The following is a 27010-nucleotide window of genomic DNA, read 5'->3' as shown; positions in this document are numbered from 1 at the left end:
TTAATAAATATTGTAGTTTTCGAAAAAGACAAAATGAGAGTTTAGAATTTTATTATATCTTGGGTGGGATCAAGTCTTTCGGCAGCCTCATCACCCTGTTAAAAAATCATGCCATTTGATGTCATGTTGGTCAACAGGCAACCTAACCCTAGCTGTAAACCCTATCAGAACTACCATCATTTCGTCTTCCAACTCAAAGATTTACTGTACCTCCATTTTCCCACTTCCTTACCTCACTTCTAGTAGAAGATATTTTACATGGATTCATCATCAATGTGATAGTAATACGCATTACTGTGATGCATAAATAATTAAGTGCAGGTGTATGTACAGAGATGTAATTGTTTGTTGCGTTCTACCACCTAACATCCGGTGTTGTGACAGACCAAATGCAAACAAAGATGTCCAATTCCAATCTGAGTAGCAATAATGGAACCCATAATGCAATGCAGAACAGTACAAGAATTCATGGAATGGGCCCAATCCTGAACTTTGATGACATGAGTTTAGTGTAAGGGTGACTTGTTAGTGGCCATTGTTGGCTTTCATTATTTTTCTGACTGCTCACAGAGTCACAGCATAATTGTAAACTCAAGTTTCATATATAGGACCACCTCAACCCCAACCCATTTTAACAATGCCCTCATTCATGATAATTATATTTCAAAACAGATTTTGCTTACCAACAATGGTTTTGCTTTCTTCGAATCTTATAACATGTAAACTCGTAAGCTCTAAATAGTAGCTTGAACAACAAAAGATGTAAAATCTCTAAGAGAAAGGGCTTGAATTTGAAAACTGTTATTGTCATATCAAGATTAGATATTTGAATTATCTTATATAGCGATTGTAAAACCAATCACTGAATTTGAGATTTTACTTAATTAGTATAATTGGTTTGACTCTAAAGAGGCATTCTAGCTTGTGTAGGGCGTTACAAAAAACATATATATGTTAACTCATACTAAATGCCAACTGATGGAGAAATGGGTGTTCAGTCCACTCTAGGCAACTATTAATGCTCATCACCATCCTGCTTTCCATACAAGCTTAGTGATTCACTCATTATGATGGATACAAGCATTTTTAAGATCCGAATGAAATACATGCGAACTTTTTTAACTGGCCATGAAGATAATAGTAAGCCATTTCATAGCTCAATTCTTTCCTAATCTAAAGAGGTAATCACTTTAGCACATAAAAATGCATGGAATGAAATAAAGACAACACAAAATATGTTAAAACTAATTGGAAAAGCTTTTCTCTTTTTGGTAACAAGTGTAACAAGGGTCAGATTTTTCCCTTTGGTCCTGTATACTCCAAAAGACAAATGTGTGGATTAAAACTCAGAGCAAATAACAAATGACCATATCACTTCTGATTTTTGATATACCTTCTAATCCACTGGCCTTTCGGGGCAGTTCTTGAGCAGACTCTAATTAATATAAATCCACTATTTGCCTACGAAAGAAAAAGGATGAAACTTTTGTTTAGAGGATTCTCAATCACTCATATTTTTTAGAATAACTGGAACAACAAGCTTGTTGATCCATCTCCGAATGATCGTAAGTCCGCAGGTTTAACCAAAGCCCTGCAGAGAGGGCAAGTTCTTTCTCTCTCCAACCTGAAACACAGTCACCAGATGATCAACATATGAAACTGATTATGGTAATTTTACACTCTACATAGCTTATGTATGCTCCCTACTCACAGAGACCTTCTAAGCTTGATGCAGCAGAAAATGAACTTCACAAGCCAGAATAAATAAAATTTCAGAATATAATGGTTTGAGAATAAACTAAGTTACTAACCAACAGGCCAGAAATTGACATACTGCCTATTTTTTTAATTGTTTTTCCCCCATTCTTTAACAGTCAGATATTCCACCCCATGAAATCATGCAGAAATAGTCATAGGAAAGAAAAGAATTAATGGACACATGGTTTTAAAACCCAGATCAGACCAGCCAGCTGATTCAACCGGTCTGACCAGGACCCAAGAGGTGGTATGATTCAAGTAATCGTAAAAACCATTTCACCGTTTAACCCGCTTTGACCTGTGGTTGAACCTGCAGTTTTGTGCTGGTTCATGGTTGAAACTCGGGCTAAGGTGAGTCAAATGTTAAATCATTAAAAATCTAAAATCCCTAACTGACTAATCTAAAGTTGTTAAGTGTGAACTAAAGTGAGAAACAGCAAGATAAGACTCAACTAAACCCTGCAGTAAATGAAATCATGTAAATTTTGACACTAAAATTGAAATATTGAACTGAGACGTGTGAAGTGCGATTTGTGACCAACAATTGCGATTTGCAATTCACGAATGGCCATTTCTGATTTCTCGTTGGAATCCTGATGCCAAACAACCAATACACTCCCATCTCATAAGTTGACCATCTTCCTGAAGTTCAGATTCCCCAGATGCTCCCTCCTCCATCACCGCTACTATCAACATGAAATTACAGTCATTTCACCACCATGGGATAACACAAATGAATCTCCATCTCCATCTTCCTTTACCTAATACAACATTGATTTTTAACCCTTGCTTTTTCCAAAAGTTAACTAACTCCACATGGTGGAAACTTGCCAGACATGAAAGAGAGTAAAAGTGTAAGACTCGAGATAATGGAGTCGGAAAGAAGCCGATGATGGTAGAGTTGCATCATTGAGTTCAAAGACTTTCTGGCTATGACTAGACAAAACTCCTTGAAGACAAAACCACAGTCACAACTCGCAAGTATTGTTATTGGAGGAATAGTCAAGATTAGGTTTTGTTGAGTGTGGGGACAAACAAAAAGAGAGAGTTTGGTTGTGAAGATTTGGGGGAAAAAAATTGAGAAGATAAGTGGAAGAGAAAGGGTTTGGTTGTGAAGAATTGCAAGAGAAAGATTGAGAAGATGAAGAAATATAGAGAGTTGTCTTGGAGAGTGGAAAGTCGTTGGGGAGAAGATGAAGATTTGGGTTTTTTAAAATTTTCATATGATTTTACTGGTACAACCATCGAGCCAGAGCGGGACTTTGACCAGGTGAAGGGTCGGTTCGATTATCCAAACATTGAATGGACAGGCTTCTTTTTAAGTCATAGCAGTTGACAATAATCTACTAGACTTCCTTTTCTAATTGAGGCAATAATTTATAGTAATAGAAGCAACTGATAAACTACAAAACAGGTTCTTCATTAGTGATCACCAGAATTTCTGGATTTCCTCTCCAATTATGTTTCCAGGAGTGAAAATTTTGGCAGATAAGAATTATAAGGCATTTGAACTTGACAAGTTCAATTTAACTATGCCTTAAAATCCAATTCAAAAAAATCATATTGCACCATCCAATGTGTAATACATAGAAATAAATAATAAAGTGCCCATGAATAACACATTATGTTTATCAGTTCTCTTTGCCACTGACCACTAAATACACAGTATATTAGCTACAAAAAGTAATAGTTTGGTTTAAGAGCAAGTTTCTCAAAGGCATACTAAGGAAAAGTGCACGTCAAACAAATTTTATACCATTCAACTTCAACAATATAGACATAAAAAATAGTGTGAAACACAAGATAACAAACTTACCATTCAGAAACACAGTCCTCGCAAAATATGTGTTTACATCGCAATAAAACAGGAACATGCATCTTCTCTTGGCAAATAGCACAGAGGTCTCCAGCTGCATTTACCTGCATTAAATTATCTAGAGTTCAGAATTAGTAGATTATTTAATCAGGAGAACAATAACTTTGTTATGAGGATCGATATTAACATTGCAAAGTACTATCATATGAACATAATTTACAAAAAGATGACAACTGAACATGTGAAATGTTGCAAGTATATAAGAAACATGAAACACACAAGCTGTGGAGGAATTAAAAAAACTCACCCATTGTGCCTAAAACGATATATGTAACCTATGTCTTGACTTTTCGCAACAAGTCTCTAAGGCCTGACATTGAAACACCGATCTCCAAGATCAAGAAAGAACTAATATAACCGGGTTGAGTTGTGCAGGAACCCCAACGGACAAGGCTTAAGTTAGTTTCAACTCCATAAAAGAAAAGACTTAATTAGCATAACAAGAAATCAAGCCATTGAATTTTCACTTGATATGCTATCAGGCTACTGTTGTAATCACGGATCATGAAGATGTTGTATCCCTCATTACTTTCCATCACAAACCATCAAAATTTACTAATTTTCTACCATAAAAAGAAATGCCTGTTCAATCCATTAATTTATATAATGCAATCATTGCAGCAAGATCTTATGCTATAAAATGCAATCATCGCATAAAAAAAACATAGACTAGGCTTTTATTTGACAAAGAATCAAGTGAACACTTCAATCAAAAAGCCTTACAGAAAATAAAGTCAAATTTCATGACTGTACCTGTTCCATTGTAGCATAAGACCCATAATGAACTTCCTTCCTTGACAATGCCCTAAAGGCAGCAAAGAGAGATTGAACCTGGCAAGCAACTAAAAGTGTCAGGACTAATACCCCAGTCATTTCAATCTAATCCCTGTATATTTAAGAAACCAAGTGAATATGAAAGCTGTAAAGATACATGCAAACACTGAAAGATGAAAGCCCTGTGAATCTACCTTCTCAACAATGGTAGTAAGCTTGAAAGTTAAATACAGCCCTGCGGTCAATGATGAAAAAAGGCTTCCATAATCTTTGTTCAAGAAAAATCGGTACCAAACAGGTGCTGGCAATAGCGCACGGTATAAAAGCAGAGCATACTCGACCAAAGTTAGCATTTGACCCTGAAAAACAAAATGCCAACAGTCAGAGAATTCTAACACCATGATAATAATATTTGCAGTGAAAGTAATTTCATTATGACTGGAATTGCATTTACCTGCCGACGGAAATTATGACCTCTGCCACTCTTATAATAAATTAGTAGTAGACACTTAAAAGCCATTACTGCCTGCCTCACCATTGTATCTAGAAGCAATTAAATATTACCAACAAGTCAACATTCAATATTGCACCAGCGAAAGATAAAGAAGGCTAATAGGATTAAGGCATATATGCCATGACAAGCAAAACCAAAGACAAAATTGAACAAACTAATAAGAGTGAATACAGAATCTCATAGAAAGCTGCACATATTTTGGTCAACCACACATTAGTAGATTTAATCTTGAAAATGGTGATGAACCAAATTATAACCACCACCAAACTTTATTAACAACATCCAAAATATTTACTGTATATTTTCTATCACTGCAAACAATATAATAAGCACATGAATAGTTAAATTCATACCATTTACTAGGATGATGAATACAGCATGCCAGAAAGGTGGAGTTGTTTTCAGAGGAATCAAGACCAATGGATATAAAAGGTCATCATGTTGAAACCACCAATAAATGCCAACCACATGAAGCATAAAACCTATAGAGATTACAATGAGAACAAAGTTTTTCCTCTCTCCCTGCAGAAACCAACGGGAAATTAGATTTTCCTTTTCTTCACTGTAGGAAAAGATAGAGGAAGAAATGAAAGCACCTTTAATGCTGTCTGCTTTCGAAGTATATCATTTGACTTAAAAATCATTGCTGTAATCCAAACAGTAATGAAAAAGCCTGCAAGTTCTCCCAAAAAGAATTTTTTTCAATTGAAGACTTAGAAATGAGAAGCACAACAAAATACTAAAAAAATAAAAAAAAAGAGAAAAAAAACTGAAAACAAAAACTATTGAAGTATCACTTAATGTTTCAGTGATGACTAAACTTTTCTCCAAGATTTATTTCTCTCTTTTCATCTCTTTTGGCATTTAAGTACAAACTATCAAACAATAGGAAGCAAAACCTCAAAGCTTTTGGTATGGATTGGGAATAAGCATCATATATAATTTGCGGAAGCACAAATATTCCATCTCAGCTGGTGAAATTGAACAATAACAGTAACATAAACGAGATGTAAAAGATGGAAAGAGAAGAAATACCTTGCAAATGTTGACGAATGAAGACAACCAGCAAGAGTAATGAAAATGGAAGAACTTGTTCGAACCACCGAGCAAACTGCTGAATATCATAACTTCGGTAAGAAGCATCACGAGAAGTATTACCTTCAACTGAAGGAGGCACCAATGGAAGCGCTTCCCCAGCCCCTAATGGATTTGCCTGCTCATTATCCAACATTGCCTCTGTGGTTTCGGATTCACCATTCTCTGATCTAATTATCTGAATAGAAACCTCCCCAGGACTCACACTGCTTAGATTGTCAACGGAATTGGGCAACTGGGTCTGACTATCACCAACTGGGTCAGAATCTTGATGGGCAGAGTTAGAAGTAGTCGAAGCCACACGGGAATATTCAAGGAGAAGAGATAATGGTGAGTGAAACAAGTTCAGCAAAACCCCATAGCTCGTAGAATTATTATTACTAGTGTTAGATACAGACAAAGAAGGATCTACGTGGGGATCAGGGGTGATTACTGGTGAAGTTTCCATTTTAGTATTCAAACGAGACGCCTAACCCTCCAATTAAAATCAGTTCAAGCCTATACCCGAAAAGAAACTACAAAAAAATTTACCAGTGAAGAAAACTATACAATCAAAAAATGAAATAATTCTGGAAAGAAAGAATTTTATGTTGAAAGTTACCTTAAATATTAGATTAGAGACAGAATATTAATAGGGAGGAGGGATTGAAGAGAATGAAAGGTCTAAAGTATAGGTGGGATATTTAAAACTGGGACTCTTACAAACAAAGATAATGCTTTTGTAATGAAAGCAAGCAACTTGAGTATGATAAGAGGCTTAAGATGAAGAATGAATGAGACAGTGGTAGTTTTAGGGACTAAAAGAAAGAAAAGAGAGAAGAAGGATCATTCTTGACTTGATAACACGAGCTTTCTTTCTCTCTGCTTTATCTCTTTTTCCTTCCCCAAAAGAGCCCAAAAAAGTTGTTGTCTCAAACGTATATAATATTGTTTTGCAGTAAGAATCCACATAACGTTTGAAATTATTCGCTTTTTTTCGCATTTATATTATTGCAAAGCTGATAAAAAACAAATTCTACTTGAATCAATGATTTGATGAAGAGAAATATTATCATCTAGTGACATTGACCGAGAAGAAGTGCAATTGGATGAAGTCAAAGCTTTTAGGTGGGAACATAAGAAACGATCTGATTGGAAATCCCAGGTAATGCGGATATTGCCTGCTGAATATAACAAGATAAACTATTTTATCTGCAATGGCCAATGTCAAATAAACAATATGTAGGAAACTTCAAAAGCTTATTCACTATTAACATTAGTTGCATTTTGCAAAATTCTACGGAAGCCAAGAACAAAGCAGTTTCATAAGCACATTCCAACCCAAGCAGCACCCAGGCAATCTCTAAGTTTTAAAGTTACACATCAAATTGCATACAACAGCACACACCAAAAGACACAAGAAAGCTTTTTGCAGATCTTCAATTAGCCCCTCCAGTTGTCCTTCAGCTGCCTTATCTTCTGGAGAGCTTCCACCGGGGCATGGCAACCAACCAACCCCTGCAGATGTAGCAAAAGTATATGCATAAGAGAGCTTAAATAACATCAGTGATAAATGAGATAATGGGTACTAATGAAAAAAATGATAGCTTGATTAGCCTTGAATGATTAAATGGCATGCCACAACATCGAATTGTGTCATTCAACAGTAAAAGGAAAGCTTAATCTTTTGGTGGATCAAACGACCTGAATCTCTGGTAGATCAACCCTAATAAATGGGTTAGTCTCCATCTCTTCTTCAATGGTCGAAGGGATGGTTGGCAGACCAGCTTGTCGCTGTTGCTGAGCCCATGATAGCTTTTGCTGTATCTTTGCATTATTTGGTTCAACAGTCAGAGCAAATTGCAGGTTCTTCACAGTGTACTGGAGAAATATCAACTCAAACATTATCTTAACTTATCAAACATAGGAAAAATAGCCATAAAAGATAAAGCAACACAATAAAAACATAAGCTCATTCTTTTACCCAAAAAAAAAAAACAGACTACATCTGATCATAGCATTGGAATAGAACATAACAGTTTCAACAAATGCAACCAAGGATATTTCTTAAGCTCCAAATATCATACTTTCTAATGCTGTTTTATTGTATTCTCAAGCACTTTATAACAACTAGAAATTACATTAAGATGGCAATAACTGAAAATAAAGCAGTTCCTCACACTAAAAGGAGTGATCAAAAGGTTAACTACCTTGTTCTCTCCAACTCAAAAAGCTCGACCTGGCAATTCAATTTCTTACATGCCAAGCTTACAATAGTTTCAAAAATATAAACTACCTCTAAGTTGTTCATAACATAGATTAAAGCCTAGCAAAAAGATGAGGTTTTCTAAAAAAAAACCTTCAAGGACTTAGAATAGTAACAGTCCACTGAAAGTTATGAAGCATATGGTGGGCAGAAGACTCATACAACTAGATGTCATTTGACAGTGATATAACAACAGTGAAATTGACATATATGAAATACATAAAGACAGTTGCAAACTCCTAATATATCATAAATTAGAAATTAAAGTTCAAGAGTATCTTAATAAAAGAAAATAAGCATAAAGACAGTTGCAAACTCCTATTTTACCTCGTGGCCACAGTAAACTCGAGTTGGCTTTGGCAATGAGCCCAATGTTACACACAGTGATTGATACATCTGTTCGGCTGTGCCTTCAAAAAATTTTCCACAGCCAGCTATAAACTACAATAGAGAGAGGAAAAAAAAGGCGCAAACCATTGCCTTAAGCACAAATATACGAGAAAAAGAAATAAAAGTTTAACTCCAACATAATGAAAAATGCCAGCAACCGATCTATGGTTTAAATAGCCCTGATGAAAAATTAAGGCAAGTGTCTTTGTCTTACCAATGTATCTCCGGTGAAAACAGCAGGGTCCTGTTCTCCCTCTTTGCCGGTCACATAATAACTTATGTGACCTTTCGTGTGGCTGGAGGAGAAAAAAAGGTGAGGCATCCTTAGTAAAATTAATTCATCTTCAAGTAGTGTAATCTGAAGAAAGAAAAAGCATACCAAGGTGTGTGAAGAGACAATATATTGATATGAGCACCAAGTGAAATGTTATCACCATTTTCCACTTGATGAGTACAGCCTCTAACATTATCTAGCGAGCCACCATACACCTTAATTCCAGGCACAATCTGCTTTATCTTATCATTCCCACCAGCATGGTCCCTGTATGCTTCAATCGGTTCAATACCCTTTCAACTATAAAATTTTAAAATTAAAAAGAAATGAATTTTCTATGTGGGCTATCTTGTTACCAGTGATGATGGGTGGTGAGAACGAGAGTAAGCTGAGCGCCATGTTCTTTGGCAGCATCGATTACCTTCTGAGGGTCAACCGGATCCACTACAGCCGCCTCCTTAGTGGTCTCATCTATAATCCTGAAAAAAAACACCAGATCAAAATCAAATCTTTAATCATCATAAACACCATAAACACCATAAGCTGAAAACGAAAGAAGGGTTAATTACAAGTAGGAATAGTTGTCTTCCAAGCAAGGAATGTGAAAGATTTTCATGGTGGAGTCGTTCAGTTGTGTTGCAAGTTCAAGTCCTTGATGTAATCGATTGTCAATCCAACAAGAAAGGTAGAGAGACACGTAATCAGCCAGGGTCTTCCATCAACGAGCCACGTCACAGTATAGGGCAATGAACTTAGTCATATTTTAGGAAGTCCAAACCAAGGCCCCTAACGGTTGAACTAAGCGAGAGTGTTTGGATATAGAAGTAAGTTTATTCATTCTAAATATATAATTGATATCAACACCACAAGAATCAATACCTTATAATATATAATATATATTCTACCATAAGAGATGATACGGATATAAAATTATACATATTATAAAATATATCAAATTAATATAATATAATAGATATATCATACAATATAAAATATATCATATAATATGATATATATTATTAATATAAATCGAAATATTTTTTAAATAAAATATTGATGTAGTGAAGACATATATGTGAAATTTAAAATTTTTAAAGACATTTATAATATTTTTTTAAGTGATATTGATTTTTTATTATTTTATTAATATTTTATTTTTTAAAAATCACATAATATGATGTGATACTTGATACACAATATAAAAAATTAGTGTTTTAATATACGATATGATACATGATTCAATTATTATATCATAGACATAGTTATACTAAATAACTATAATTCAACTACTATTTATTAAGTACGATGTATTTGAAAATGAATTATTTTAATAAATTTAAACTGTAAAATCAAACTAGATTAAATTATATTTTTTTAATTAAGTTTGGTTTGAAAATTTTTATAAATCATTTTACTCACTTTAATCAAAATTTTTTTTTTTAAATTATATTAAATTGGATCATACACACTATCACCTTTAAGAATAGTTGTTAGAGAGACAAATAATGTAACGCAAATTAAATACATTGTTATATAAACAAATTTTAAATATATAAAATAAATAAATAAATATATAAAATAAATTATTTTATTTTATTTTTAATTTAAAATTATTTAATTATATGAAATTAATTATAAACTTTCGATTTCGTATTTAAGTTAGTAAAGGAAATATTATTTCATCGTTTGATTCAAACCGGTATTCATATGTCATGTTTACAACTTTTCCGACTACGGATGGGCTTTCAATCTGGGCTTGTGGCCAAGCCCATTACACACGCCTAACAATGGGGATTAGCCATCCAAGGTTTCATTTCATTGTTTTACCCAGACTATTTAAGGGATCGTCTCTCAACTCTAATCGTAACTCGCCGGCGGAGCGCATCAGAGCAACGACACCTGAGCTTGCCGCCATGGGTAGAAGTAAGTTCATTTCTTTCTTTATTATTCGTATTTGCTTTATGGAAAGACGTGATCTTTAATTTTTAATCAACTGTGGTATTCAGTTGACATATATAATTGATTTGGTAGGACCGGCGAGGTGCTATCGTCAAATCAAGAACAAACCCTACCCCAAGTCGCGCTATTGCCGCGGTTTCCTGATCCCAAGATTAGAATTTATGATATTGGGATGAAAAAGAAAGGTGTTGATGAGTTCCCATTCTGTGTTCACCTTGTGAGTTGGGAGAAGGAAAATGTGTCCAGTGAGGCCTTGGAAGCTGCTCGCATTGCCTGCAACAAGTACATGGTCAAATTTGCTGGCAAGGATGCCTTCCATTTGAGAGTTAGGGTGCACCCATTCCATGTTCTTCGAATTAACAAGATGCTTTCGTGTGCTGGGGCTGATAGGCTCCAGACTGGCATGAGAGGTGCCTTTGGTAAACCCCAAGGTACCTGTGCTAGAGTTAGCATTGGTCAGGTCCTGCTTTCTGTTCGATGCAAGGACAGCAATAGCCATCACGCTCAGGAGGCTCTTCGCCGTGCCAAGTTTAAGTTCCCGGGTCGTCAAAAGATTATTGTAAGCAGGAAATGGTAATTCCCTTTGTATTTCTATGAATTTTAATTATTCATTCATTATTTTTTCTCTTTATACAAATCATATGCAACATTTGGTGTTAGAATTGCAGATTAGTTGGCCTGCTGGTTGCAGTCTTTGGCCTTGTTTGTAGGTCAAAACCTTTTAGTACCCTCATTATGGTGGTTGGAATGATGGAGCCTTTGGAACAAGTCTTACATTTATTTAAAAAGTTCAATTATGGCTAAATTTACCCATGATAGACAATTTCTCTTTTCTATATCTTTTATTTTGGTGAATACTTGTAGAATATGGACATCTCTTATTTTTAAGATTAATTCTCACCATAGCTTATATATATTCCCTTTTTAGGGGATTGACCAAGTTTAGCCGTGCCGATTATCTGAGATGGAAGTCAGAGAACAGGATTGTGCCTGATGGTGTGAATGCTAAGGTAACATCAAATCTATATTGGTTTGAAAACATTTTAAAGCTGCTAATATGCTCTTCTTCAATTCTTTTTAATTATTGTTAATCAATCCCTTAGTTTATACATGTTAGGTGGAAAAATGATTTGTGAGTTAAGCAATCTATTTTGTTCTTGGTTTAAGCTGAATAATTTCTTGTCTGCCTCTAAAATCTTGAGTTGCTTATACTAGTTTCGAATTGTAATTGTGCAGCTCCTTGGATGCCATGGTCCTTTGGCTCTTCGTTAGCCCGGAAGAGCTTTTCTGAAAGCTACATCATAAGATATTTGCTACCTAAAAATAGTAGAATCTCGCACCGAGAGATCTGTTGTCAATTGAGCACATTACTTAGTTGATTATTGTTATTGATCATTTTATGTGGCATTTATGTGAGGTTTTAATGTTGGCATGGTGTTTCTGCAGTTCTTATAGTGAATTTTCGATTTTGCATCCATCTATACTGGATTTCCTAAGTGTATGTGAAAAATTTCTATCTTGCTCTATGGCTTCTAACTCTCCAGTACCCAATTCTTTACATCGGTTCAATTGATTTATAAGTTTTCCAATCTTTAAAATTTCAACAATGGAATGGATAATACCAAAGAGAATCTGATGAATCTAATATTTACAAGGGAAAAAATGAAATTGATTGAGAAGCTAACTTGATTAATGTGATGATAATGGATGCTAAATTGACATTTCGTTCCAAATTGCCTTCCTCTAACCAGAAATAGAAGCTTTTTCAGATGATTCATGTTGTCATTTTCTTCTTCCTATCAACTCAAGGCTGGTACGAACCGTGGTATCTGCAGCCGAGTTTGTCCGGCTTGTTAACCTAATCTGTCAACTTTTCAGGTGCCTTTCCCGAAATTATATCCCCCTAGCTTAATGTATTGGATATTTCCTTTAACTCATTCACTGGGAAAATTCCACCAACACTCGAGAATCTGAGACAACTTTATGTGCTCAATCTTCAGAAGAATGCCACCTCTGGAGCTATCCCCTCACTCAACCTCCCCAGGCTCAAGATTTTGAATTTCAGCTATAACAACTTGAATGGCTCAATTCCCAGCTCCCTTCAAAAGTTCCCTTATTCATCATTTGTTGGAAATTCTCTACTATGTGGGCTACCTCTCAAGAATTGCTCCTCAATGTCCTCTTCCCCAGCTCCTTCCCCAGTTTACTTTCCAACCCCTACAATACAACTATTTCCCCACATTGACATGCTTCTAGCTATTGCGCTTTTGGATCCCTTCCTATGTGGAGAAATTCAAATTTATCTAATAAAAAAGCCTAACCTATTATATTCATAAATTAGGGCAAAATAAAGGTCAACACATATATATAAATGACACACCATAGTCAGAAGAAGAAAAGAGAAAAAGAGACAAAAACGTTGTCTTGGTTATTCAATGTGCGTTTATGGGAGATTTTCATTTTCTTTCAATTTCTTTCAATTTTACTATTGGATCGCTCTGATTTATAGACTATTGGTAGAAAACTTATTATTCTTTATTTTGAATGGTGTAGATCGCATTTTGTTTTTCAAATAAGTTGTTATCTATATTGAAACATGACTTCTTGTATTATGCAGTTCAGTTTAGACAACTTGTAAAAAAACATCTTTTTTTCTTTTATCTACTGTTGTATTGTTTTCAAATTTTGATAGTATTTTAAGCACATCTAGTGTTATATTTTAGACGAAGAAGATTTGTTTTTGATGCCCATAATATGAGACATGGGCTTATGAGTTTGTTGTGATATTCTTCATTATCCTCTTATTTTTCTGCAGTTGTGATATTCTTTGTTTTTGATACCTGTAAGCCTATATCTCACGCTATAGACATCAAAAACGAATCTCCATTGTCCAAAATATAGAACCAGACATGCCAAAAATATTATCAAAATTTGAGAAAAATCCAATAGTAGACAAAAGAGAAAAAGACGTTTTTTTAAGAACTGTCTAAACTGAGCTATACAACAACTAGTCATATTTCAACACAAATAACAACTTACTTGAGAAACAAAATGCGATCTCTACTATTAAGAATAAAGCACAATGAGTCTTCTACCAACAGTTAAAAAATCAGAGTGATCTAATGGTGAAATTGAGAGAAACAAAAATCTTTCACAAATACGTACTAAAAAACCAAGACAATATTTTTATCTCTTGTTACTCTCCTTGTATTTTGACTTTTGTGTGTTATTTATATATATATATATATTGAACCTAATTTTTCCCTAATTTTTTAATATAGTGGGTGGGGTTTTTTCCATTAAATAAATTTGGGTTTCTCCACATAGGAATGTCTCAAAAGCCCAACACTAGCAGCAAGAAACTTGGTTCAAGATTTATCATTGCTAGAGATGTCAATGGGTCAGGTCGGGCTCGAGGCCCAAATAGTAATGGGCTTCGGGGTGGGCCAACCCATTGAAATATAAAAACCCAAGGCTCGACCCATATAATAACGGGTCTTAATTGGGTTGGGTCGGGTCGAGCTTTTATCGGGCCGGCCAAACCCATTTAATCAATATTTTAAAAAAAATTTAATTAAAATTTTTAAATACAAATTATTTTTCAATTATTAAAATCGACGATTGTACCACTTTCACCCGTTGGTGCTTCATCTATTCCATTTTGTGCATCATCAATAATATCATCAGTACCAACATGATAATATTCAAATGAATTGAATTCATTTGATATTGGATCCATTTGTAATATTTTGTAATGATAAAATTAAAATAAAATGAAATTAAAAATATAATAAAATAATCGAGATTGAGAGTTTGAGAAATTTGTAATTGTAATTGAAAGTGAAAATGAAAAATTAAATAGGTTTTTATAGAGAAAAAATAAATTAATTAAAAATTTTAAAAAAAAATTAAGCAACAACAAGCAATGCTTCTGCCATTTGGTAAAAGCAGGAAAAAAAATTTTATTTTTTTTATAAATAGTGTCGAGCCGGGTTGGGCCAGTTCATGAATCTAATATTAAAGCCCTAAGCCCGGCCCGACACTATGCTCAGACTTTTTTTCGTGCTTCGGGTCGGGCCTCCATTTGGCCCGACCCAATTGATGTGTCTAATCATTGCAATAGCTATTGGGGGCTGCACTGTGCTGTTTCTCCTGGTAATGTTCTTTGTGTGTTGCTTGAAGAAGGGCCATACTTATGGTGGTGGTGTGCTTGAAGGAAAGGTCTCTAGCGGTAGTAAAGAGAAGCCTAAGGAGTTCGGAAGTAAACAAATTGTGTTGCTTTGAAGATGGTTCTTATAATTTTGATCTTGAGGACTTGTTGAGGGCTTCAGCTGAGGTTCCTGGCAAGGGAAGTTATGGATCAACTTATAAGGCCCTTTTGGAGGATGGGACAGCAGTGGTAGTTAAAAGGTTGAAGGAAGTAGCAGCTAGTAAGAAGGAATTTGAGCAACAAATGGAAGTTTTAGGCAGGATTGGACAACATTCAAATGTGGTTTGAGTCTGGGCTTATTACTGGTCAAAGGATGAGAAGCTTTTAGTCTTCGACTACATGCCCTCAGGCAGCTTGTTCTTGCTCTTGCATGGTATGTTTTATCTTTTACAATGTTATGTTCGTTAACATTTCTGTTGCTGAAGGAGTAATTGAGAAATGATATTTGATTTTTTTGTTTCCAGGAAGTAGGATGGAAGGAGGAAGTCCATTGGATTGGAATTCAAGACTGAAAATTGCACTTGGCAGTTGGCACTGCCAGGGGGACTTGCCCACATCGATGAATTCTTCTGAGAGTAATGGCAGTGTTAAATTCATCTATGGGAACATCAAATTCTCCAATGTCCTCCTCACCCAAGACTTTGATGGTTGCATCTCTGATGTTGGTTTGGCTCCTCTGAACTATTTCCCTACAATCACGCTGCAAACCATAGGGGACCATGCTTCAGAAGTAATCAGAACACACAAAGTGTCTCAAAAATCAGATGTTTATAGCTTTGGTGTGCTCCTGCTTGAAACGTTGACAGGCAAAGCCCAGCTGCAACACTCGGGGCATAACAATGTGGTTGATCTCCCCAGGTGGGTTCGTTCTGTTGTCCAGGAAGAATGGACAGCTGAGGTGTTTGATGTTGAACTCATCAGGTACCAAAATGTTGAAGAGGAGATGGCGCAAATGCTTCAGATTGGATTGACATGTGTTGCGAAATTGCCTGAGATGCGTCCGAAAATGGATGAAATTGTTAGAATGATAGAGGAAATTCAACAGCCAGAGTTGAAGAACCGCACATCATCTGAAGCTGAATCAAATGTCCAAACTCCATGATCAAATCAGAGAAATCCCCATTCAAATCCGAAAAGCTTAGTTTGTGCAGCGACATAAATGTATTCCTATAAATATAAAGGGGATATATGCTGCCTCTTATTCCAGTTTTTTCTGAGCTCCAGAAGAAGACAGTCCATGTCTAGCCTTCAAAATGGATCACCTACTTGATGATAACCAATTAGTTGGGTGGACAAGGGAAACAAGTTAAATGCATTGCAAGAGGAGAGAGCAGTCAATTGTACGCCGGCATTTCTGGGCTGCTTGTGCTGGTGACAAACTTACTGAATAGTGAGTCAGGGGATATAATTTATTCAGCATTCATTTTTTGTAATATGGTTTGGAGAACACTGGATTTCAGAATCAGATTATTTACCTTTTGGAAAAAAGTCACAGCAAGTAAGAGTTTTTTGTTTAGTTTAATGATAGTGAGTAGATATTGCCACAAAGTTATTAAAACCAGACCGGATCAATTGGTTCAACCTGTTCAATTGTGAACTAACCCTTAGTTTGGTCCAGTTTACATGAAAAATGACCGGTTTGTTTTTTGTATATATATTTATAAAAAAAGAAAAATCAAAGTGATGGTAGATAATATTAAAAAAATATGGTTAAGTCCTTCGTTGGAAGTTAAATAGCTATCATTGAAAATAAATAAATATTAATTAAAAAAAGAAGAGTTATTATTGAAAATAAACAAATATTAATTAGAGAGAAAATGTTAAATTAAATTGATTTTGGTGGACTAAAACTAGTAATTTATCTATGTGAATGTTTTCAATAGGAGAAAGCTAGATGTGTGACATCAAATAATTTTTGTTTAAATACATATGACTTATGTTTAAAACATGCAGTAAATATTTGATAGTATTTAAGAAACATATTAGAACTGACAAACCGATTGTTTGAACTATAAATAAATGAAGCAATCGGTTTGATCATCGATTTTGTTTTAAAAACATTATTTCATATTAAAACGCTAGAGAAACCCTAGATGTAGAAGAAAGATTATCATAAAATTAAGTTGATTATACATTTTAAGTAAGAAGGCTTACAAGAATAAACAAAACAATGAATTATATTGATATGCCCCCCAAAGGACACTAGAAACAATGCATGTCTACTAGTTATTCAGGGCTAATATTGTACAAATTCAATAACAAAATATATAAGAAACCATAGGAAATGATATTAATATATATTTGGTTCGGATTTTATAAACGAAATCATACATCTAAGGTGGAGATACCCTTGGGTCAAGTTCACTAGAATAAAAAAATATTACAACTTACAGTACTTCAAATAACATTTTGATCTATATAACAAATTAGCACAAAAAAATCAACACAGATAAATACTCAAACTGTAACATGATTTCTCATTTAAACACACTCAAGATCAAAGAAAACGAGAGATTTTGCAAATTCTAGCAAAGAAAAAATTATGAACAAGTGAATAGAATTCTCTCGAAATATATTGGGTGAAAAGCCCTTGGTTTATATACTCAATGTTATAAAATGTCTAACCCAGGAATGACTTAGAAAATAAACACAAAGATCAAAACTACTTATGAAAAAAACCTATAAACAAAACAAAGTCATCAAATCTCTTATACTATTATCTAGGGGATTGTTTTAATTCATTAAATGATTGGTATAATGAGTAGACCTTATTTTCAAAACCCTTTTTTTTTATAGAACTCTCAGGTTGAATCTAGTTGCAAGAGCCCTTCTGCAATTACTTTGACTTTTCATTTAGCCTTCTCAATTCTAGAAATTTTAGACGTTTTTTTGGAAACCCATTTACACAGGTTTGTTAACCAAATACCAAGCCTGATTTTCTCAAGAGAAGACATTTCATCTTCCATGACTTTTTGCCATTTATTTTTGGTTTTACTTGATGAGCTTGACTAAATTAATTGGTTGGTACGTTTCAATAACATCACCCATTTGGAATGCATATTAAATTAAATTAGTTTGTGTAAAATTTGAGGGTGGTCTAATGTTGCTTCTATCTCCAAGTTTCACTCATGCATGCCCTTTTTCTTATTTATAACGACATCTTTTAAGGGTATTTTTTTAAATTAAAATTTTTTATTAACAAATATATGTTAAATAAATGTTTGCTGATTTTGATCAAAACATTGAAACTTTTTACTATAAAATTAGATAGGTTATTAAAAGTTTTAACTAAATAACTAGAATTTGAATAGCTAACGTTTCACAAATGAGATAAGACAAGGTGAATCCGATACAAATTGGTTTAGCTTAAATAAATCAATTTTGAACTATAACTCTAATTTAGTAGTTCAATTTGAGATACGTTCATTTGTTTATATGGTGACATTTTTTATTATTTTTTGATGATACTGTTTATTTCTTCAATAATATTATTTGCCTAGTTCATAACTCTTTGTTAATATTGCTATCAACTTGAATGAGTGAGAAAGGTAATAAAAATTTAGTTCAAGCTTGAGTCAACCTTAAGTTTGATTTAGTTTGACTTAGATTGAATTCACCCAAGTGAAAAACTTGTTCTATTTTCATAATTGAAATATATAAATATAGGTAGATTAATATAGGATTATAACGCTATAAAAAAAAATCTCAAATAAAGATTTCCACATCTTAAAATTACTGCAACTTACACATTAATGACTATTCATCAATGGGTAAGGATAATTTTCATATTGCAGCGTGAGTAACATTATACCATCCTTAATAAGTAATTTGAGTGATAAAAAAATAAATTGTATGTATAAGAAAATATGAATTCAAGTCTTCTTTGACGACATATTAAAATTAAACTCTTAATTTTCTCGGTTCAATAGTTATAAGGTCAATCACTGAACTTAAGGTTTATCTATTTAATATGGTTAGTTCAATCCTAATGTGACAGCTCAACCTAAGAGGTTTGTGATAAAAAAAAAAGAACCATTATGCTTCCCACCAATTCAATGGCTTTGAATTTTTTATTTCTCTTCATTTAAAGTTTGTATGTCTGGTCAAACATCAAGCCACTTCAAAACACAAAGCATTTGGCAAATTCCACCCAAATGCTACAATGGTTTGAATTGCATTAAAACGAAAATCAAATTGATGTATTTATTGAATGGACATACATTTATTTCATCCTAAGCAAACTAGATACAGTATCCAAAAGAAGCAGCAGCTTTGATAAGCAAGCCGAATAGCAGAAATGGGGTGGAGAAAAATGGGCTGTGGTCACTCTCCAAAACATAAACATCGGACGGTGGCCATCTCTTTATCATAGCATCTTGTTGCTCTGCTTTCAAAACATTGTCATTTAGTGTTTTGATGTAAACACGAGGCACACTCTCCACACTCTCATTCTCCTGGCTGAACCTGGCAGATGTTAGTGCCAGAATAGGTCCTGGCTTCAAAAGCATAGCAGCTAGAGTGGAATCCTGCACCAAATTAAAGCAGTTTATTTTTGTTCTTCACAAAGATACAAAATTTGCCTGATGAATTCAATATCCATGCACTTTAAGGGTATATGTTTTTCATCTCTTTCTCATTTCCGTGTGTAATGTTTTTGTTCTTCTTTGTCTTTATCTTTTTTATTGGATTGCCAGATGCGAAGTATGTCTGTGGCTAGCAATACATGGGCAGTGTGAATCTGATGTAATATCATATTTTATGGCATGTGAAACAGATGGATAAAAGAAATAATGAAAAGATCAATAGATCATGCCCATGAGAGATGGTTTGATTGGTTAAAATCTGAAATCTCCGGGTAATCTTAAGAGGGTTTAGGTTTAAAACTCATTGATATCACATCAATATAAAACTTTACTCAGTTTTGTTATTATGGTTCTAAGTTTAGTTGTTGTAGGTCTAATAATTAAGCGGTTTCACGCATTTTAGGAATGATGATGCATGTGGGCTTGCATTTATGATACCCCCAAATAAAGCATTTTCAGAATGTATGCCCACAAACCTCCGGAGGACTCATTTGATAGATGATTTTTCTCTGGAATTCTTCCTTCACAATGGCACTTGTGGGAGGTTGATCACCTCCCAATCCAAATCCAAACTCGTAAACATCACCGAATTGGGATAAATCAGGGACGCCCTGCGCCATGTAGCCAGCATTAGCAAAGCATAGTGACTATCTATTATTATATTCTTACTGGCCATCTGAAATCATCCGTGGGTGGATTTCAACAATGCACATTAATTATTGGAAATAAAGGCAATGACATTGTCAGCTAATCCCTATTTCATAACTTGACAAGTAAAAGAAAATGACACAACTGCACGGTTCAATGCAACATAGGATGACACCATTTGATGCTTTTGAATAATTGAAGAGAGAACTGCTGCAAACAGCAGCTTTACTGCTACACCATCAATCATCCATTTAATTCTTTGCGCTTTGCAAGCCTGCCCTCAACATTCAATGAAGAAACTTTCAACCTCAAAATGGTCAGATTGATCCTATATGCATGCTTTGGATGCAAGTCAAATGTGAAAGCAAAGAAATGGCAATAAAATAATTGAAATTTCACAGGCTGTAAAACCCTTGTATCACATCATGATTAAGTAATATTAGTGTTGACATTTGACACTACCAACTCTATCAGAATTATCCACCAGAAGGAAGTTTAATCATATAGAGGGAAAGAAATTTGGTTTACATCTTTGGCATCTTGATCTGCCCAGATTCCGTGTTTCAGCATGGTGGCTGCTACATACACAGCCAACCGGATTTTCTTTGCGAACTTGTGAGTGGCCTGAGTTATGCTTAAGCCGCCGGCACTGTGTCCCACCAGTATCACCTTCAAAAGGGCCATTTGATACGAATATGATCACAAAGTAATCAAGATATATATTATGCATGTATATAACTATATATTACAACAAACCTGTTCATCGTCAGGCAAGGCATACATGAAGTCGATAAAGGGTTTATTGTAATCATCAAAAGAATGAATAGAATTAGCATCAGAAGGATCAATTCCTGCGCTTTTGAGGTCAATACATGAAACTTTGTAACCGGAATTCTCCATGAGGCTTCTGATTTTGAACCAGCACCAAGCTCCTCCACTTATGCCATGGACCAGCACAAAGTGTGGCTTAATGGGTGGTATTTGTGTCTTGTTGAAATCCTCTCCCATGGCTCCTGTGTCCTCTCTTAACAGCCGTTTCTGTCAACTTAATTTGCCTCCTCCTCCTCCCCTTGAAAGAATTGCATTTATAGTTGGGATAGTCACAAGGAGTAATGATTCTTCCTTTCTCCACTCATCATTTGGAGCCTAGAGGGCTGTAACAAAATGGGCACGGTTTCATTCTGTCTTGTGAAGCTTAATTTATATACAAAAATGTTTTACTATAATTCCACTTGGCAACTGTAACACCTTTGGACAAGGCGAGATATTGGGTTTATACGTATATCTTACATTGTTTAAATATATTAAAATATAAATAGTCAAATATTTTGTAAGTTTTTTAATACATTTTGTGTTATAAAACTCAAAAACAAAATCATTATAAATTATGTATCTAAAGTCAACAATATCCAACAAATCACATCATTCATGTGGAGACTTTGATATGATGGGATATTGTAGGTAAGACATGTTGAGACAAACAAATAATTAGACAATTCTTACAGAAAGTTATATTTGGAAATGGAGATTTGTCATTGAATAGAGGAGCCAGAGCTTTTGTTTTCCTTTTCAGAACTAAAAGAAAACATGAAGATGATGTAACAATTGTCGGCTATTTGAGATTTAAATGCGTATTTAAATGTAATGCTATTGGTTTTGTTTGTTCACGTATTGCAGGCCAACAATGTCCTTATTTTATTTTTATGCTATTGATAGTCCATAATTTTTAGTTATTCATTGTGTCGTTACATCTCTTCTCGGCGGCCAGAAAATTCCCCAAGATATTGTTTGTTGTTCCCAATTGGAACAAGAAAACAAAGAAAGACTAAAAAGTCAATACACTGAATCACTATCATCAACTCTTCCTTTGCTGAAAAGACAAAATTTGTACAGATGTTTCAGAAGAATATAGAGATGATATTCTGAAGTGGGTGATTGTTATGGTAGAAAGAAGGAAATAGAGAAAAATGGGAAAGTAGTAGTTGTTGCTGTGAGAGCGGTAGGTAAGAAGAAAAGATTGTTGGGAAGTGAGCCTGCGATGGGGTTTGGCTGATCTCAAACACAATATGAAACAATGGTTCTCCATATCAATTTGAGAAATGGCCAACCAAAAGCGTTGGGAACATTCATAACCCATTGCATTGATTGAAAGAACAAGAAGATAGCAGCTTGATGGAGCATCCGAAGCAGATGAGACTTGTACTCTAGTTGAGGTGTAGTTTTTATATATATGCAAATTAAGGTCAATTGATTAATTATTTACCCAAGAAAATTATATACACAATTTTACGTATAAACAATGATATATCATTATGTGATTTATATTATATTATTTTTAATTTTTAATTATCTAATTACATTATGATACGTCATTATTTTTATATAAAGTTATACACATAATATTATTCTTATTTATCTGATATTTGTGTTTAAAATTCTAATTAGTAAATACAGAAACGGAAAAAAATGATAATTTGGTCCGCTTTATAAATAAAAGTTGATTGGTTTGTCTTGTGTATATGTATTTATAAATAAACAAAAACCAAATTGATGGTGGTAGATAACACTAAAATATTATGGGTAGCTAGTTCGCTAGAAGTTAGATAGTTCAAATGAACAAATTATTACTTTTTTTAATAATTTATCTGTATTTATTAGATAAATAAATTTGAATAAAATAATTGAACATACAATCACTGTATTAGATAAGTGTAAATTTTACAAATATGACATAAGCTCAAACTAGAATTTTCACTTTAAAATTCTAATATTTTATCAGTTTTACTAACTTTTGAGATTTAAGGTAATAAGATATTAATTATCAATAAACTATGTGAACAACCTTTTGTATAAATAACAATTTGTCATTATGTGATTGAATATTATTTATTTTTAATTTAAAAATATATAATTATATAATAATATATTATTATTTGTACATAAAATTGAGATATGCCAAAACATGTATGTATATATATATAAATATATGTTGGTGAAAGTTCAACATGAAAAGTCAACAAATAATTTAATAATTTCTTAGAAGAAAATTGATATTGACCATCATCTAGGACATTTATTTACTTGATTATTAAATACATTACGATAGATATTTGACTGTACTTAAGTTTGAAGTTGCGTAAGCCACCATTGATAAAATAAAAATAAAGGAAATTATTTTGCATCCAGAGTTTTAAAAAAATCATCTTTTTTTACCATTTAAATTTAAAAACTATAAATTATGGTCCAAAACTCAACTCTATTTAAAAAAGACTAACACAGTGTTAGATAAATCAATTATCATTAGGGTTTTTAATTGGACAATCAAGCCCGAATCTCGATTGTTTGGTCTAAAAATTTAGTTTTAGATTAAAAAATTTGGGTCTCAAATAGGTTGGATAAAAAGATTTGTTTTGTAAGTTATCAAACTCAACCTTGAACGATGGTTATTCAAACACAAGGTCTGATAGGGTTTTAAAATTCATTATAGATAAGGTGTATTTGTTAGGTTTTTAAACTTGTAAGAGATTGTAGGGGTGTTTTTGTAAGTTTTTAAAGTTACATTTGAGCTTTAAAAATTTTAGTTTCAAATAAAAAAATTTGGGTCTCGAATAGGTTGGACAAAAAGATTTGTTTATTAAGTTATCAGACTTAAGCTTAAATAAAGGTTATTCAAACTCAAAGTCTAATAGGGCTCGAAAATTCATTATAAATAATGTGTATTTGTTAAGTTTTTAAACTTGTATGAGATTATAGGGTGTTTTTGCAAGTTTTTAAAGTTATAGAATGAGCCTAAAAGCTCAAAAGCTTGAAACTTTTTTTATAAACTAGACTTGAAAAAAAAATCTAAGGTTCGCAAGGATAAGCTTAAAACCTGAACCCTAAATCTTTTTATTGACCAAAGTTTGAACAAGTCAAACTTGATTGACAACCTTAATTATTTCACCTTATAAAAATTAATGTATTGTCATAAAGAGGTTGTGAGTAATCTGATTAGATTTAACGATTGAAATCATATCAACAGTTGTGATTTTATAGATCCAATCATAAAAAAATGTGGTAGATATTCAGATTTCCTCATATGCAGATGGAGTGTAGATACTTCAGCTTACACTAATTCTCTTCCTAATTTCAGCCTTTTTGAATGTAGATTAAGTGTACATAATTTCATATCAAAAGTATCAGAAAGGGAGAAAAGAGAGAAACTTGCAACTTCAAGGTTGCCAGACAAATATGAGCCATAGCGATACCAAGCTCTTCTCCTGGACATTGTTGCTTTGAGTTACTCCAATTCAATCCTTTAAAACCATAAGACTAGAAACAACCTTTGTGTGAAGAAACCTTTGCATAGGCTAAGAGTATCCAAATTAAAAACACTAGAGAAATCCCAAACTGACATGGAAGATTGTCCTAAAATTAAGTTGATTACATTTGAGTAAAAAGGGCTTTGAAGAATAAACAAAAGAATGAATTATATTGATATGTCCCCAAAAACACTTAAAAACAATGTGTCTATTCAAAGAACATTTTAATTTATGCAACATATTAATATAGAAGGATTGAACATAGATAAATACTCAAATATAACATGATTTATCATCGAAACACACTGAAAATCAAAGAAAACCAAAGAGATTTTGCAAACCCTAACAAAAAAAAGATTAGGAACAGGTGAATAGAATTCTCTCAAAATCTATCGACTAAAAAACCATGAGTATATATACTCAGGGTTATAAAATATGTAACCTGGAAATGATTTATATGCCCCTTACCATGGTGAATTACAATATTTCCCTTCACTTAAAAGTTTAGAGCACACTAATCCCACAAAACTTCACCTTGTCTTAAATTAAAACATGAATTTAAATTAAAGAACACCCCTTCAGACTCAACAAAAACTAAACACAACCAATTTTGAGTAAGTCTAAGGTAGTCGAAAACTAATTGACACAGTCTTACTATGATTCCATTTGGTAACTGTGACACCCTTGGATAAAGAAAGATGTTGAGTTTATATGTATATTCTACCTTGTTTAAAGATACTAAGATATGAACAGTTAAATATTTTATAAGTTCTCTAATATATTTTGTGTTACGAAACTCAAAAACAAAAATCATTATAAGTTGTGTACCTAAAGTCAACAATATCCAACAAATCACATCACTCATGTGGAGAATTTGATATGATGGGATTTTGTAAGGTAAGACATGTTGAGACAAACAAATAATTAGGCAATTCTTACAGAAAGTTATACTTGGAAATGGAGATTTGTCATTGAATAGAGGAGCCAGAGCTTTTGTTTTCCTTTTCAGAATTAAAAGAAAATATGAAGATGATGCAACAATTGTCGGCTATTTGAGATTTACATGCGTATTTAAATGTAATGCTATTGGTTTTGTTTATTCATGTATTGCCGGCCAACAATGCCCTTATTTTATTTTTAAGTTATTGATGGTCCATAATTTTTAATTATTCATTGTGTCATTATATCACTTCTCAGTGGCCAGAAAATTCCACAAGATATTGTCAGTTGTTCCCAATTAGAACAAGAAAACAAAGAAAGACTAAAAAGTCATTTAATTTGCAAAACTATAGCACACTAAATCACTATCATCAAGTCTTCCTTTGCTGAAAAGACAAATTTTGTACAGAAGTTTCAGCAGAATATAGGCGATATTCTGAAGTGGGTGATTGTTATGGTAGAAAGAAGGAAATAGAGAAAAATGGGAAAGTAGTAGTAGTTGTTGTGAAAGCAGTAGGTTAGAAGAAAAGATTATTGGAAGTGAGCCTGAGATGGGGTTTGGATGATCTGAACACAATATGAAATAATGATTTTATATATTAATTTACCTATCAATAATGATATATCATCGAATGAATCAGAAATAGCCAGCCAAAAGCGTTGGAAACATTTATAGCCCATTGCATTGATTGAACGAAGATGAGGATAGCGGTTTGATGGAGCATCCGAAGTAGATGAGAGAGGCTTGTACTCTAGTTGAGGTGTAGTTTTCATATGTATGCAAATTAAGAGTAGAAGAATTGGCGATTCCTCTTCTTCTCTATGATAGGGTTTTATATGTTACATAGAGCTTAGAAACAGACAACCATTAGAGGTCAATTGATTAATTATTTGCCCAATAAAACTATTTGCATCATTTTGTATACAAATAATAATACATCACTATATGATTAAACCATTTTTGTGTATAAAGTTATACACATGACACTACTCTTACTTGTCTGGTCTTTTTGTGTTTAGAATCCTAGTTAGTAAATGTGGAAACGGAAAAAAAAAAGGGTATGTGAATTATAAAGTATTTAATTAACTATCAATCTAATATAACATAATACATAATTAAAATTTTTTGTACAATAAATAACATACTAGTCAGTTGAAAAAAACAAACAAATTAATCAATTCATATTTTAGACTTCAAATCGAAGTGAATCTTTGCACATGCCACGGATGAGGAAAACACAAAATTAGTTTTGAGAATTAAAAAAGAAATATTGTTCAGTTTTTTTAAATGGCATGATGATGTGACGAAGAGATCGTTGGTGACGAAAAGACCCAAATCTTGGCCTCATCGTGCATTAGTCGGTGAGGGAAGAGGATGACCGATGATGATTGAAAATGGACCACAGTTAAAAGTGAAGCTAGGAGGGAGGAAGAACGTCGTCAT

The 27010-nt window shown here is 33.4% G+C and overlaps 4 protein-coding genes and 2 pseudogenes across 7 annotated transcripts; 2 read left to right on the top strand and 4 right to left on the bottom strand.

The window, feature by feature from the left end:
- Positions 1-1234: 1234 nt before the first annotated feature.
- On the bottom strand, positions 1235-7045 carry LOC123226839 (E3 ubiquitin-protein ligase RNFT1-like). Of its 4 annotated transcripts, XM_044651355.1 has the most exons (9): positions 6619-7020; positions 5958-6532; positions 5519-5595; positions 5276-5444; positions 4863-4951; positions 4603-4767; positions 4388-4465; positions 3575-3678; positions 1235-1624 (listed from the first exon to the last, which is right to left on the bottom strand). In XM_044651355.1, exons 2-9 carry the CDS (start codon positions 6463-6465, stop codon positions 1519-1521), a joined length of 1296 nt encoding a protein of 431 aa, XP_044507290.1. In that variant the 5' UTR covers positions 6466-6532; positions 6619-7020; the 3' UTR covers positions 1235-1518. The 4 variants fall into 4 exon arrangements, with proteins under 4 accessions (XP_044507290.1, XP_044507289.1, XP_044507292.1 ...); XM_044651354.1 differs by having other exon boundaries at positions 5958-7019; XM_044651357.1 differs by lacking the exon at positions 1235-1624 and having other exon boundaries at positions 3573-3692; positions 5958-7043.
- Positions 7046-7237: 192 nt separating this feature from the next.
- LOC123226841 (hydroxyacylglutathione hydrolase cytoplasmic) lies at positions 7238-9663 on the bottom strand. Its single transcript, XM_044651360.1, has 7 exons — positions 9496-9663; positions 9283-9405; positions 9032-9193; positions 8867-8948; positions 8590-8703; positions 7701-7877; positions 7238-7514 (listed from the first exon to the last, which is right to left on the bottom strand). Exons 1-7 carry the CDS (start codon positions 9540-9542, stop codon positions 7440-7442), a joined length of 780 nt encoding a protein of 259 aa, XP_044507295.1. The 5' UTR covers positions 9543-9663; the 3' UTR covers positions 7238-7439.
- Positions 9664-10698: 1035 nt separating this feature from the next.
- Positions 10699-12362, top strand: LOC123226843 (annotated as a pseudogene).
- LOC123227850 lies at positions 12309-16488 on the top strand (annotated as a pseudogene).
- Positions 16489-19336: 2848 nt separating this feature from the next.
- LOC123227849 (methylesterase 17-like) lies at positions 19337-20298 on the bottom strand. Its single transcript, XM_044652969.1, has 2 exons — positions 20155-20298; positions 19337-19621 (listed from the first exon to the last, which is right to left on the bottom strand). The coding sequence occupies exons 1-2, from the start codon at positions 20296-20298 to the stop codon at positions 19337-19339; spliced, it is 429 nt and encodes a 142-aa protein (XP_044508904.1).
- Positions 20299-20821: 523 nt separating this feature from the next.
- On the bottom strand, positions 20822-21486 carry LOC123227848 (methylesterase 17-like). The gene is made up of 2 exons (XM_044652968.1): positions 21083-21486; positions 20822-20995 (listed from the first exon to the last, which is right to left on the bottom strand). Exons 1-2 carry the CDS (start codon positions 21332-21334, stop codon positions 20822-20824), a joined length of 426 nt encoding a protein of 141 aa, XP_044508903.1. The 5' UTR covers positions 21335-21486.
- Positions 21487-27010: the final 5524 nt, after the last annotated feature.

The sequence above is a fragment of the Mangifera indica genome, chromosome 10 (genome assembly GCF_011075055.1).
Source record: "Mangifera indica cultivar Alphonso chromosome 10, CATAS_Mindica_2.1, whole genome shotgun sequence".
Classification (NCBI taxonomy): Eukaryota; Viridiplantae; Streptophyta; class Magnoliopsida; order Sapindales; family Anacardiaceae; genus Mangifera; species Mangifera indica.
The sequence above is the reverse complement of the archived record's forward strand: the minus strand, read 5'-3'. Positions and strand labels throughout refer to the sequence as shown.